The sequence below is a fragment of the Micromys minutus genome, assembly GCF_963924665.1.
Source record: "Micromys minutus genome assembly, chromosome: 6".
NCBI classification, from domain to species: domain Eukaryota; kingdom Metazoa; phylum Chordata; class Mammalia; order Rodentia; family Muridae; genus Micromys; species Micromys minutus.
The window spans coordinates 44,410,416-44,422,567 of NC_137975.1; the positions used below are offsets into that span (position 1 = coordinate 44,410,416).

Sequence of the window (12,152 nt, forward strand, 5' to 3'; positions counted from 1 at the left end):
AAATCATCAAAGAAATAACCCAAAAACATTTTCTCTGACCTCAATTCAGATTTCCTAATGTAAGTCATTAACTTCAGAGTGTGCCAGGTGGACACTGGTCAACACCATTAATCCCAACCAGGAGGGCAGTTGTGCGCTTGACAACATTTGGGAGGCCAAGGAGGTGGATGGAGGTCTGGTCTACAGAAGGCCCACAACAGGCTGGGCTTCCTATATAAAGACATCCTGTCTCAAATAATCACTAAAAAAAGAAATTAAAAAAAAAAAAAAAAAAAAGAACAAAGTACTAAAAGTAACCTGAATAGTGAGATCCTGTCTGGATATGTGGCTCAGTGATAAAGAACACTCCTAACATGGGGAGACCCTAAGCTCAATCTCTCTCTAGCACTCAGGGGAGAAGGTACTAAATCCTGGAAGAATGTTCACAAATAACTAGAAACCAATGGTCCATAGCTATAATCTCAGCCCTTGAGACAATCTGGAGACAAGATGGCCTGCAAATTCAAGAGAGAACAACAGTGTACTCACATTAAATAAATACATAAATATATGCATATATTAATTAATTTAAAAAACATGGAGAGCCAGCTTTCACAATATAACCTCAAAAAGAATAAATAAAAGACATGAAAAAATAAAAGTCTCATACACATAAATCAGTTACAGAAAAATGTAATGAGGTAATATATTTGAAAACATAAAGAAGACAGTACTTTTTTTTTCCTTTTTGAATTCAGGGTCTCACTCTGTAACCCAAGAAACTCACTATGCAGTGACACCAAACTGCAACCCACCTGCCTTAGCCTACAAAGTGCTGAGATTACCAGTATCCACCATTGTATGTCTCTTAAACAATGTTCCCCTCAAATGAAGAAAGAAGGCCAAGCCTTGAAGAAAACAGGCTGCCAACTGTCCGCTGAAACATATCAGAAGACAGACTCAAATGAAATCTTACCTCCACCTAAAAAGCTATTATCCTAAAATTCAAACTAACACACAAAAGCTAAATAATGAAATGCTTAAATACAAAAACACTAATAGAGCCTCATTACAGTAATCCTAAACACACAACACAGCTCTCTCTCTCTCTCTCTCTCTCTCTCTCTCTCTCTCTCTCTCTCTCTCACACACACACACACACACACACACACACACACACACACAAATTAAACTTAATTAACTTCAAATTAAGGGAAAACAGGCTAGGAGTGTAGCTAAAGGGTCAATCCCCAGAAGAATCCCAGAGGAGAAGAATAAACAAAGGTCAGCACCAATGCTCCTACGTCACAGCTACTCAGCAAGGCCAAGGGCCCAGGAGTTCAAGCCTCCCACAGGCAGGGTTGCAGCTACAGGTCAGTGGTAAAGTGTTTGCTTAGTTTGTCAATGGCCTTGGGTTTAATCACCAGCATTTTTTTTAATCTAATAAACAGGCATACACCATTCCTATAAAACAACACAAACTGTACATATACCCATTAGTGTGTGTATATATGATAATGCAAATACTGAACACATATGACTTAAAAGAGTAAGTTAATAAAACTTAAGCCAGACAGTGGCCATACATGCCTTTAATCCCAGCTCTTGGGAGGCAGAGGCAGGAGGATCTCTGGGTTTGAGGCCAGCCTGGTCTACAGAGCTAGTTCTAGGACAGCCAGGGCTACACAAAGGAAACCCTGTCTCAAGGAAGAAAAAGAAAGGAAATTAATTCTTATACTTTTGGTCCCCCCCCCCCCACTTCTTTGGGAGAATGCTTAAAACAGGGTCTCAATAACTGAGTGTAGAAAATAAACTTGTCTATTAGTAATCTATGTTAAGGACTTAAGAGACACCTTAGTGCTGTATTGCTCCAGTGGAAGACCAGGGTCTGGTTCTCAGCATCCACATCAGGCGCTGTGGTAACTTAGCTCCAGAGAATCAGCTCCTCAGTGTTCAGGTTCAGGCCTGTGATATCAACACTTTGGAAGTATAATCAGGAGGTTATCCTCAGCTGTACAGTGAGTTTTCTGTCAACCTGGGCTGTAAGACCTAGTTTCAATTATGGAAATTATTTTTACTTTAGGTACTAGGGAGATGCTCTAGTCGCCAATTGGAACAGTACTGGTTGAGAATACTTGCTCTTGTACACTTAGTTCCCAGCACCCACATCATGCAGTTCAAATACCTGTAACTCCAGCCCCAGGCCTCTGCAGGGATGACACTTTAAAAAAATACTTCAATCTTTTTAAAATATTAAAGAAACTTAAGGTCATTCTCAGTTACTTAGAGAGGGAGTTTTGTTTAGATTCTGTTGTCTGATTTGGGTCTTTTTTTTTAATTGGGGTTTTTGTTCTTGTTTCTTGGTAGGTTGTTTGGTTTTTGGAGTTTTGAGATGGAGTCTCACTCTACAGAGACCAGGCTGCCTCAAACCCATGGCACTCCTCCTCAGTACTGGGTATAGGCAGAAGCCACCATGCCTGACTTTTTTTTTCTTTTTTTCTTTTTTTTTTTTTTTTTTTTTTTTTTTTTTTTTTTTTTTTTTGGGTGAAAACAGCTACCCAAGCCACCTTCCAACTCAATATCCTCCCCGCTACCTCCAGAATGATGAAACATTCTATGAAATGAAAGAGGCCTGTTTCCCCATGATAAAAATACCAGCTCTTTTTTCTTTCTGTTCTCTGTTCCTTTTGTTTCTTACTGTTGTCTGTGTATGTGTTTGCAGGCATGACTGTGTGAGTAGGGAGGTCAGAGAACACCCTGTGCCATCAGTTCCCTCCTCCCAACAAGTATCTTCCCAAGGTTACAAGTGAGCAGCAAGCCCACTCACCTACTGAGCCATCTGACAGGCCCTGTAGTTAGTTTTCATTTGCTCTCTTCTATCGCTATTGCTTTGGGGAAACTGTGGGGCTCTGGCGATTAACATAGGCCTTATGCTTGTGAAGCACATCTACAGCACAGAGTTATAGTCTCTGCCTTATTATTGATGGTTAAACTATTCCAGAGTAATTCAACTTTACACACACAGACACACACACACACATCTCTCTCTCTCTCTCTCTCCTCTCTCTCTCTCTCTCTCCTCTCTCTCTCTCTCTCTCTCTCTCTGTGTGTGTATTGTATGGTATTATATATGAGTACACTGTAGCTGTCTTCAGACACACCAGAAGAGGGCATTGGATCCCATTACAGATGGTTGTGAGCCACCATGTAGTTGCTGGGAATTGAACTCAGGACCTCTGGAAGAGGGGTCAGTGCTCCTAACCTGTGAGCCAACTCTCCAGCCCCAGAATAATTGACCTTGATATCACTGTGTGACCTATTATTCTTTCTTTTAAGATGCTCCCTGTGGATTCATATGTCCTCCCTTTAAGTCCTACATCTGATACTATCATCATTTATCTTTTCATTTCTTATTCCCTTTTAAATGCATTATACATATTATCAAACAAAAACAATTTAATGAACTTGTTGCTTTCTTTCTGGATCATTATTATTCAGTATCTGTCAATGTATTTACAACTCACAACTCATCCTTTTCTGACAAATGAACCATCTCTAATCCAGAGTGCTCTAATTGTAACTGAGCAACGTGACCTTAAAGGGCACCTCATCTAAGTCAAACCAAGGCAATTTTAGCCACAAGGGTATAAGATTCAGAATGAGATTTCAGGCTCTTAGGACAGGAGGTACAGACAGCTCCAGCATAAAAAAGAATTTGCTGGCAGTACCACAGATCAGCCCTGGCCCCGAGTGCATATACCCCCAACCCATATAATTGGCAGACTCAGTAGTGCAAGCACCTGTAAGCCTAGCAATCCTCTACAGAGATAAAGAGCCAAAGATGGGAATCAGCTCACAGGCCAGGTAGCTTGCTTATACAGAATCAAGAGACTAACTCTCCCTCTCTTTTTTCTTTTATTTCTTAGGTTTTTGAGACAGGGTCTACACAGTCCCAACAACTATCCTGGAACTTGCTATATTACCAGGCTGGCCTCAGAGATCCATCCAGCTGCCTCTGCCTCCTGAGTGCTGGGATTAAAGCCATGTGTCATCATGCTCTGCCAAGAACCTGCCTTAAAGAAATCGAAAGGTGGGACTGACATCCAATGGCTGTCCTGAAAACCACACTCTTATACACACACATATTCATTCACACCTCCCTCCCCACCCACGCTCTTACACCTGTTTTTTAGTATCCAAAAGGTTTTTTTGTGTGTGTGGGTTTTTTTTTTTTAAGCCATATGCTACCTAAGTAGGGTAGCCCTCACCAATATCAACAGTTTAAGCCAAGAGTTTGAAGCAAAGGCTCCACAGTAGGACCTATCTCAAAAGAGAGATTTGGAGGCCAGAAAGAAGAAAAGAGGAGCTGAGATACAGTCAATCATCTCTCTCCATAGGAGGCCATATAAGAAGGGAAAAAGCAGCTTCCTAGCTACCCAGATTACAATTCTAGGTATGTTTTTCCCTTAAAACTATACAGCTTCCTAAATCTACAAAATGAAAACTACCTCAGGAATTTGACAAATAGAGTAACTGGTGTAAAACATTCAGTACAGTGTCTGGCACACAGTTAAACCGCTCTGTAGCAGAGACAATTTTCACACAGATACAGAATAAAGCAGGCACTATAAGTAGCAGGACTAGTTCAAGTTCCTGTCCAAATTAAAGTTCTTGACTCCGTCCTTATAATAAAATGCTCTGCTTTGACTGTACAAGCTTAGAGTCCAATCTCAGTCTCATGATTGTCACTACAAGAATTTAGGAGTCTGCCTTTTTAAATGGACTCCCACATCCCACCAATTTAAATAAATAAAAATAAAACATTCTAACAATATAACTACTGTATTTACCTTGACATTTTAACCATTCCCATACAAGAAAGGAATAAAACCAAACTGGCATTTGCGGCATCCAACCACATGCCCCCAGGACTTTCCCTTCCTGTACTGTCTGTCTGAGCTCTCCTCTTTAACACGCTGCTCCGGCTCCTACCTCGACCTCCTCACTTCCCTAGTGTTTATGTTAATTCAAGCATAGTTTCATTTGCTTAGAGACCTATCCACCCTAAAGATAATATCCTACAATGAGAAAAAGTCAAAAAGTAGGCTTTCCTATTTCAAGTCTTAAAACAACTTTTTTCCCCAGACAGGTTCTCTTGAAGCCCAGGTTAGTCTCAAACTAGCTCACTATTTAACCCACTTTAATGCAGTGTTGGGGTGGAGCCTATGACCTGCATGCACATTAAGCAAGCATTATACCAACTAAACTACAGCCCTAAAGTCTTTACATTTTCACGATTGACTTCATCCTCCATTTGCTAATTAACACTACAATAACTAACTATAATACTGCCGCAATGGACTCTCACACACAATCAACTGAGAATCACTATATAAGCTACTGGGCCATAATGTCTACACACCCAGAATCACTGAAGGCAAAAATAAAACTTCTACTTTTGCTATATGCCAAGGAAAAGGAATTGAAATGTTTTCTGATTTCAGGCCAAACTCTGCAGTCAACACTGAAAAAACTATCATATCAAGAGTGGCTATTCTTTTGTATAGCTAATAGTAATTATGTCTTTCTACTGGTATTTCCACTAAGCTTAATTGGTGGGTGGTGGGTGGGAAGAAAAAAAAAACTCTTTGAGCCAAAAATGAGCTTCCTTCATTCTACAAAAAGTTACCAAAGTACTAATAAAGGTGGAAGGAGACCAGTTGAGTTAAAAAAGTGTCCTGTTGCTTTGTCAAAAAATGCTAAGGCATCTGAAAATGAGGAACACTCAGACCACACCACAGATACAGCAATAAAAATGACAGTATCTATACCCATAAGGTTGTCTCTATACTTATTAAACTTAGCAGAAATACCAACAACCCAGCCCTAATAAAGAGACCCAGGGAACAGTGCTGAGGGCATAACTCAGTGGTGTAAGGTTTGCCTAGTATGCACAAGGGCCTAAGTTCAATCCTTGGCTTGGAAATTAAATAAACAAAAATTGGATATAATTTCCTATGTCTAGTTTTCAAAGTACCCCCACACACACACATACACACACACATTGTTTTGCTTTGTTTTGTTTTAATTTTACAAAATCAGCTTAAAACTTCAAGTCAGTATTTAATACTTGGCACCCTAAACTACTTAAGTATTTTAGTATTATTTGATAAACAGTACTTACCACTCTGGCTGCTCTCTCCTGAGATTCACATTTCCTACAAAACCATGGTCCAGTAGGTACTTGAACAATGCCATAGCAAGCTGTTGAAAAACAAACACAAAAATTTTAATTTGAAAACAAAATATTTACATTTGAAAACTAAGGCAAAGCAATCTTTATAAACCTAACAACTACCTTTCACACTTTAAACAACTTGCCTTAAGAAATTATTTTATACAGTGTTTACTGGTTATTTAATAAAAAGTAAAATTATAGTAAAATTTTAAAGTTCAACTTTCCCAGCACTTGGAGACAGAGGCGGGTGAGTGTCTAGGAGTTTGATGCCAGCCTGATCTACAAAGTGAATTCCAAGACAGCCAAGGACACAGAGAAACCCTGTCCGGAGATAAATAAAAATAAAACTCAACCTTTTGGGTTATTTCCACTAAAGTCCAAAAGTGTTTAGTGTGGTAGCACATAACTGTAACAAACTCTACAGGCTAAAGCAAGATGACCATGAGTTTTAAGTCACTATCAACTAAATAGAAACTGTCTTCAAATAAGTCAAAGTGCTATTAATGTTAGGGTGGGCATTTTTTTCACATTGGGTTATTTTTTATAGATGATTATGTAAAACTTAATATAAGTTATATACAGAATAAATCAGAAAAATCATTAATTCACTTCTTTCCCTATAGGTTAAGTACCAATTGTATGCTGTTGCTTTGAGATAGTATTTCACTGACGATATCCTACCTTAGCCTCTTAAAGTGCTGGCACTACAAGCACACAAATGAAAACAAAAATTTGATGATCAACAGACAAATACTGCTAGGGTGTAGCTCAGCAGGTAGAATTCAGCATACACAGCATGCACGAAGCCCTGGGTCATTTCTAGCACCACATAAACCCAGGCCTATTGGAGCAAGCCTGTAATGCCAGCACTCAGGAAATGGAAGATCACAAGTTGAAGGTCAACCACTACCACACAGCAATTCAAAACCAGTCCAAAGGGAAAAAAGTGATAGTTTATGACAGAGCACAGCATGTTCAAGGACCAGAGTCTAATCCCCACCAAAGAAAATAATAATTATGTGAAATACCCAAGAAGGCAAATTACTAAACAAAGTTGTGGTTACCTAGATATACAAGAGCCAGGGAGAAACAGGAAAGTGACCTCTAATGGATCCAAGGTTTTTTATTAGGGTGATAAAAAGTAAGACAGTGATAGTGTTTGAACAATTCTGTGAGAATACCAGAAACCACTCAGTTATATACTCCAAACAGGTGAATTGTACAACATGTAACTCTATCTTACTACAGCTATTAAGAAAACTATATAATGTGTATACCCAACAAGTATTCTTACTCTAATAACTAATTCACAGCCTCATATTTAACAAAATTATTGTACTGCAGTATTTATTGTGTATGTGAGTTTCTACCCGGAAATCAACTTTCAGGAGTCTCTTCTTTCCTTCCACTATGTAGTTCCAACACCTGATCCCAAGTCATTATACTTGCCAACGGCAACTTAACCATCTCACTGGCCCAGCCTCCTTGTTTGGTCTTAAGGTGGGCATGGTAACACACACTGTTATCCCAACACTCAGGAAGTTTGAAACAGGCCAGGCTGGGTCACAGTGAGATCCTGTCTATAAAATCTGAGAGACGGGGCAGCTCAATGGTAAAATAAAATGCTTGTCTAGCATGCAAGGAATCCTGAGTTTGATCCTCAGCATAAAAACACAGAAGGGAAGGTCTGATTTGATGTTTTGTTTAGCAACTTATAAAGTTTTAGCTGGGCAGTGGTGGCATAAACCTTTAATACCAGCTCTCCCAAGACAGAAGCAGGTGGCCAGCCTGGTCTACAGAGTGCCAAGACAGACAGAGCTGCACAGAGAAACCCTACCTCAAGAAATAAAACCAAACCAAAGTGCACCATCTCCTGTGATGTTATGGGGCAACTGTGTGCTGAGGTGGGCGGCAGAGGTCAGAGCTCCAATGGCAGCAGCAGTTCTTTCTCTCCTCTCAGCAGGAGTCTCAGCAACCAAACTCTGGTCAGGTGTGGTGGCGGGTGCCTTTTACCCACTTAGCCACCTCACTAGCTGCAAAAGTTGGTTTTAATATTCATGTTTGATTTGCTGAGAGTTTCATTTTTTGAGAATTTATAAGCACACTCAACTATTTTGCTCAGCAGAAACTTGAAGATAACATAAAATAATGGGAAACAATAAAATAAAAACAAACTTCTAAACACCCAAAGCTAAACTTTGTTTCATTGCTGAGTCAAGAGTGACCCCTGGAAGAGACTTAGGTTTTTACCCTACAGAATACTATAGGTTAAACCCAGAGCTTTGTGTGTGCTACCAACCTGCTTCAATTCAACTATATACTTAATGGGTCTCGAATTTGTAGTGCAGGCTGGCCTCAAAGTCAAAAGAATCCTCCTGCCTGACCCAAGAGTTGTAATTACAGGCATAAGCCACCATGCCTAGGCTAATCTCTTTTAAACCTATGTAAGTATGTCTAAGTAAAAGTAGCCTATCAGTCAAAGGACAGCATCAGTGACTGGAGGAAGGACTAGTAACACACATCTATAATCCCAGCACGTGGGAGGGAGAGGCACAAAGATCTGGAGTTCAAGGCTTTCCTCAGCAATATGCCCAACTTTGACTTCGGGCTATAGAGACCCTGTATCCAAAAAAAAGAAAGAAAGAAAGAAAAGAAAACAAAAAGAAACAGCATAGATTCCAAACACACTTTTATTTGGAAACACCTCTAGAAGGCAATAGTTAATATTTAGATGTACAGCTTCTGTATTGACACGGAAATATCACATAACAAAAATAAAAAACCACCCAATACATGAGCTATGTCTTGTCCCAAGGCAGAAAAGCAAAAGGGAAAAGATACTGGGAAAATATACTTAAACAAAGGATAACAAGATACATGTATGAGAATGTCATAGTAACCATTATTTGGTATAGCAACTAAAGACTGTGATACACACACACACACACACACACACACACACACCTCAAACTAACAAATTATGTAAAATGTACTGACATACATCTTCGCGCCTTTTTGCACTTAGCCAAGAGTTGGAGGAGCTAGCGTCAAGAATAAACTTTCCCCTTTAAAAGAAACCAGGAATGACCAAATGTTCCTCTTAAGTCACAGTCTCAATATGATCATCATTTATTTTAATGTCCCCTCCCAAGTCTAACATTTACTCTTTAAAGAATGAACTTTGCAAGCTCAGTGGGGAAGAGTACTTGCCTGTCTCCCTCAGCACAGTAAAACCAGGAATAGTGCACGCCAGAAGATTCCAGCAGTGGGAAGGTGGAAGACTGAGTATTGGGAGTTCAAGGTCAGCCCGGGCTAGTTGAAATCCTCTCAAAACTTACAGGCATGATCGCTCATGCTTTTAATCCCATCACCCTAGAGGCAGAAGCAGGCAGAAGTTTGGGTCCAGCCTGGTCTACATACCTGAGTTCTAGATCAGCAAGAGCTGATGATATTGAATGAGACTCAAATTAAAACAAAATGTCTTAATTTACCTCTCCCCCCTTTGGTGAGACCATCCTATTACAAACAACTTTAGGCTCACATCTACATACTTGAGGGGAGAGGCAGAAGGATTTCTGCTTGTCTGCATCCTGCCTAGGATACATAGCAAGATCCTATTAAAAAACACAAACTGGGGGCTGGAGAGATGGCTCAGCAGTTAAGAACCTCTGCTCTTCTAGAGGTCCTGAGTTCAAGTCCCAGCAACCACATGGCTCACAACCATCTGTAATGAGATCTGATGCCCTCTTCTGGTGTGTCTGAAGACAGCTACAGTGTACTTATATATAATAAATAAGTCTTTTAAAAAAAACAAAAACTTCCCAGGCAGTAGTACACATCTTTTCTTTAATCCCAACACTCCAGAGGCAGAGGCAGAGGCAGGAGGATCTGATTTCGAGGCCGGTATGGGCTACCAAGCCAAGTTCCAGTACAGACATGGTTACAGGGAAATCCTGTCTCAAAACAAAACCCTTCCACCACTCAGTTTTACCTTTAGGAATAGAAAGGGTGTGGGTCTGCTGGAGACTACACAGTGAAGTCACCAAAACTGTCTTTCCTCCTGGATTTCCTAACGACTTGAAATGGACTGTCAAACCAACGAACAGAACATCCTAAAGATGTTCCCCAGCTTTTGGGGACAGGGGGTACCCAAAACATTCACCCAATGATAACATCCACAAATAAACTAAGACTCTCCCAAGTCTCTTGGGGCATCACCGCCACCTCTTCTTGTCATACAGGCTGTGCTGCATCCCCAGCTCCATCAGCTCAGCCCAGACACCCCTCAGGGGCACCTTCCACTGTCTTCGCAGGGTCTCTGCCAGAGAGCTGGGGTGCAGCAGGCAGGGCCCGCCTTCCCTCTCTCCCTCCACTCAAGGAGGCAGGTTGCCCCCCACACCGCAGGAAGCGTCCGGACACTGCGGCAGACTGGAGCTGGCAGGGGAGGGGGAGGCGGCCTCCGGTCCCCAACACCACCCCGCCGTCGCGGGGCACTCCAGCGCGGGTCGCACGCTCCCACCCTACCCTGGCGCAGATCGCGGCCGCCGCAGGCTCTGCGGAGCCGGCCGGACGCAGGCGGCCACCGACTGACACTTGAGTGAGCGCGGAATCACATGACAGCCCGGGCCACACGCACTTTCTCCCACAGGCCGAGGCACGGCCCGCGCCCGCGGCGACCACGCCGGGCTCCCGCGGCCGGCGCACGGGGCGGGGCGGGGCGGCGGGCGGGCCGGGGGAGGGGCGGCGGTGGCAGTTGCCGCCGGGGAGGGGGGAAGCGGTGACGGTTGGGAGCAGGCCGGTTCGGCCCGGCGGGCGGTTGGGTGTTTACCTTGATGCACCGCGACGCTGCAGCCGTGCCCGTCGCAATAAACCAGCGGGTTCTCGGCCCAGCCTCTCTCGTCTGAGCAAACGCAACAGCCTCCAATCATTTCCTTCATACTATGGGAGACCTCGTCCTCCAGTGACACGGGCCGGTCGCTAGAGACCATCTAAGAGGGAGTTGGGGGGGACCATTAACAAACACAAGCAAGCCACCGAGAGCGCTCCCCACACGCAGCCACCCCCCCCACCCGCGCCCGCCAGCCCGACAGACCGACCGACCCCGGCCCGGTCCCCGCCCGCCCGCTCGGCCGCTCGCTCACTCGGGCTTTGCCGCTCACTCACGTTCCGCACAGGAGTCAGGAGCCATGTCCTTGCCGACTCCCCCCCCACCTCCCCGCCACCGCCTCCTCCTCCTCCGCGGCGTCCTCCCTCCCCACCTCCACCCGGCCGCTAACGCCGCCGCCCGAGGAGGGCACACATAATCAAGCAGGCCTCCGCACAGGCGCACTGGGGGGCTCCCGCTGGGCCCGGGGCGGCGAGGGAGGGGAAGGGGCTGCGCTTCCTCCTCCGAGCGTCACCCGGGCGTACGCGTCGGCCCGCCCTGCGGCCGGCGTGAGGGAGGCGGCCCGGAGAGGCGAGGCCTGCGTGCGCGCCGCCGCGTCCCCCGGCCCCTGCCTACCTCCAGGCTTTCCCCTCCCCCGCACCGCTCGGCAGCGCCGAGGTGTGCGGAGGTGGGGGACGAGCGGAGCGGGCTGCTCAGCGCGGCCGGCCTGAGGCTACCGGAGCGCTCTGGGGCGAGCGAGGCCCGGGACGTTGGGCGGCCCTGGCCTCGCGGGCCCGGGGCGCGCATGAGGAAGAGGCCGCGGTGGGGTGCCGTGGGGGCCGGAGTGGCTGACGGGCGCCCCCGGGGCGTCTCGTGGCGCTGGGAACCTACCTGAAGGCCTGTGCCTCGAGAACTGGCCCGCGGGTAACAATGGTTGGGAGAGGGTGCCAGCTTCCATGAAGGGTGTAATGAAGCATGGCTTCCTGCAGTTGGCCGCGCTAACTTCACAGTACTGTCGCAGCTTCGCCACCCATTAAATTCACGTCCTGGATTCTTCCCAAAGTTCACCCA

General features: G+C 44.5%; 1 protein-coding gene across 6 annotated transcripts in view; it reads right to left on the bottom strand.

The window, feature by feature from the left end:
- Positions 1-11,564, bottom strand: part of MLLT10 (MLLT10 histone lysine methyltransferase DOT1L cofactor) — a 124,618-nt gene extending 113,054 nt beyond the window's left edge. For 2 of the 6 annotated variants that reach the window (XM_080918288.1, XM_080918284.1), the window contains exons 1-4: positions 11,359-11,414; positions 11,046-11,205; positions 6,164-6,243; positions 3,963-4,052 (exon numbers count right to left, since the gene is read on the bottom strand). In XM_080918288.1, the coding sequence (XP_080774414.1) occupies positions 3,963-4,052; positions 6,164-6,243; positions 11,046-11,205 (330 nt within the window). In that variant the 5' untranslated portion in view covers positions 11,359-11,414. Of the gene's footprint in view, positions 1-3,962; positions 4,053-6,163; positions 6,244-11,045; positions 11,206-11,358; positions 11,424-11,475 lie in introns of those variants that run through there. The other 4 variants (XM_080918286.1, XM_080918285.1, XM_080918287.1 and 1 more) reach the window with 4 other exon arrangements.
- Between the last annotated feature and the right edge of the window lie 588 nt (positions 11,565-12,152).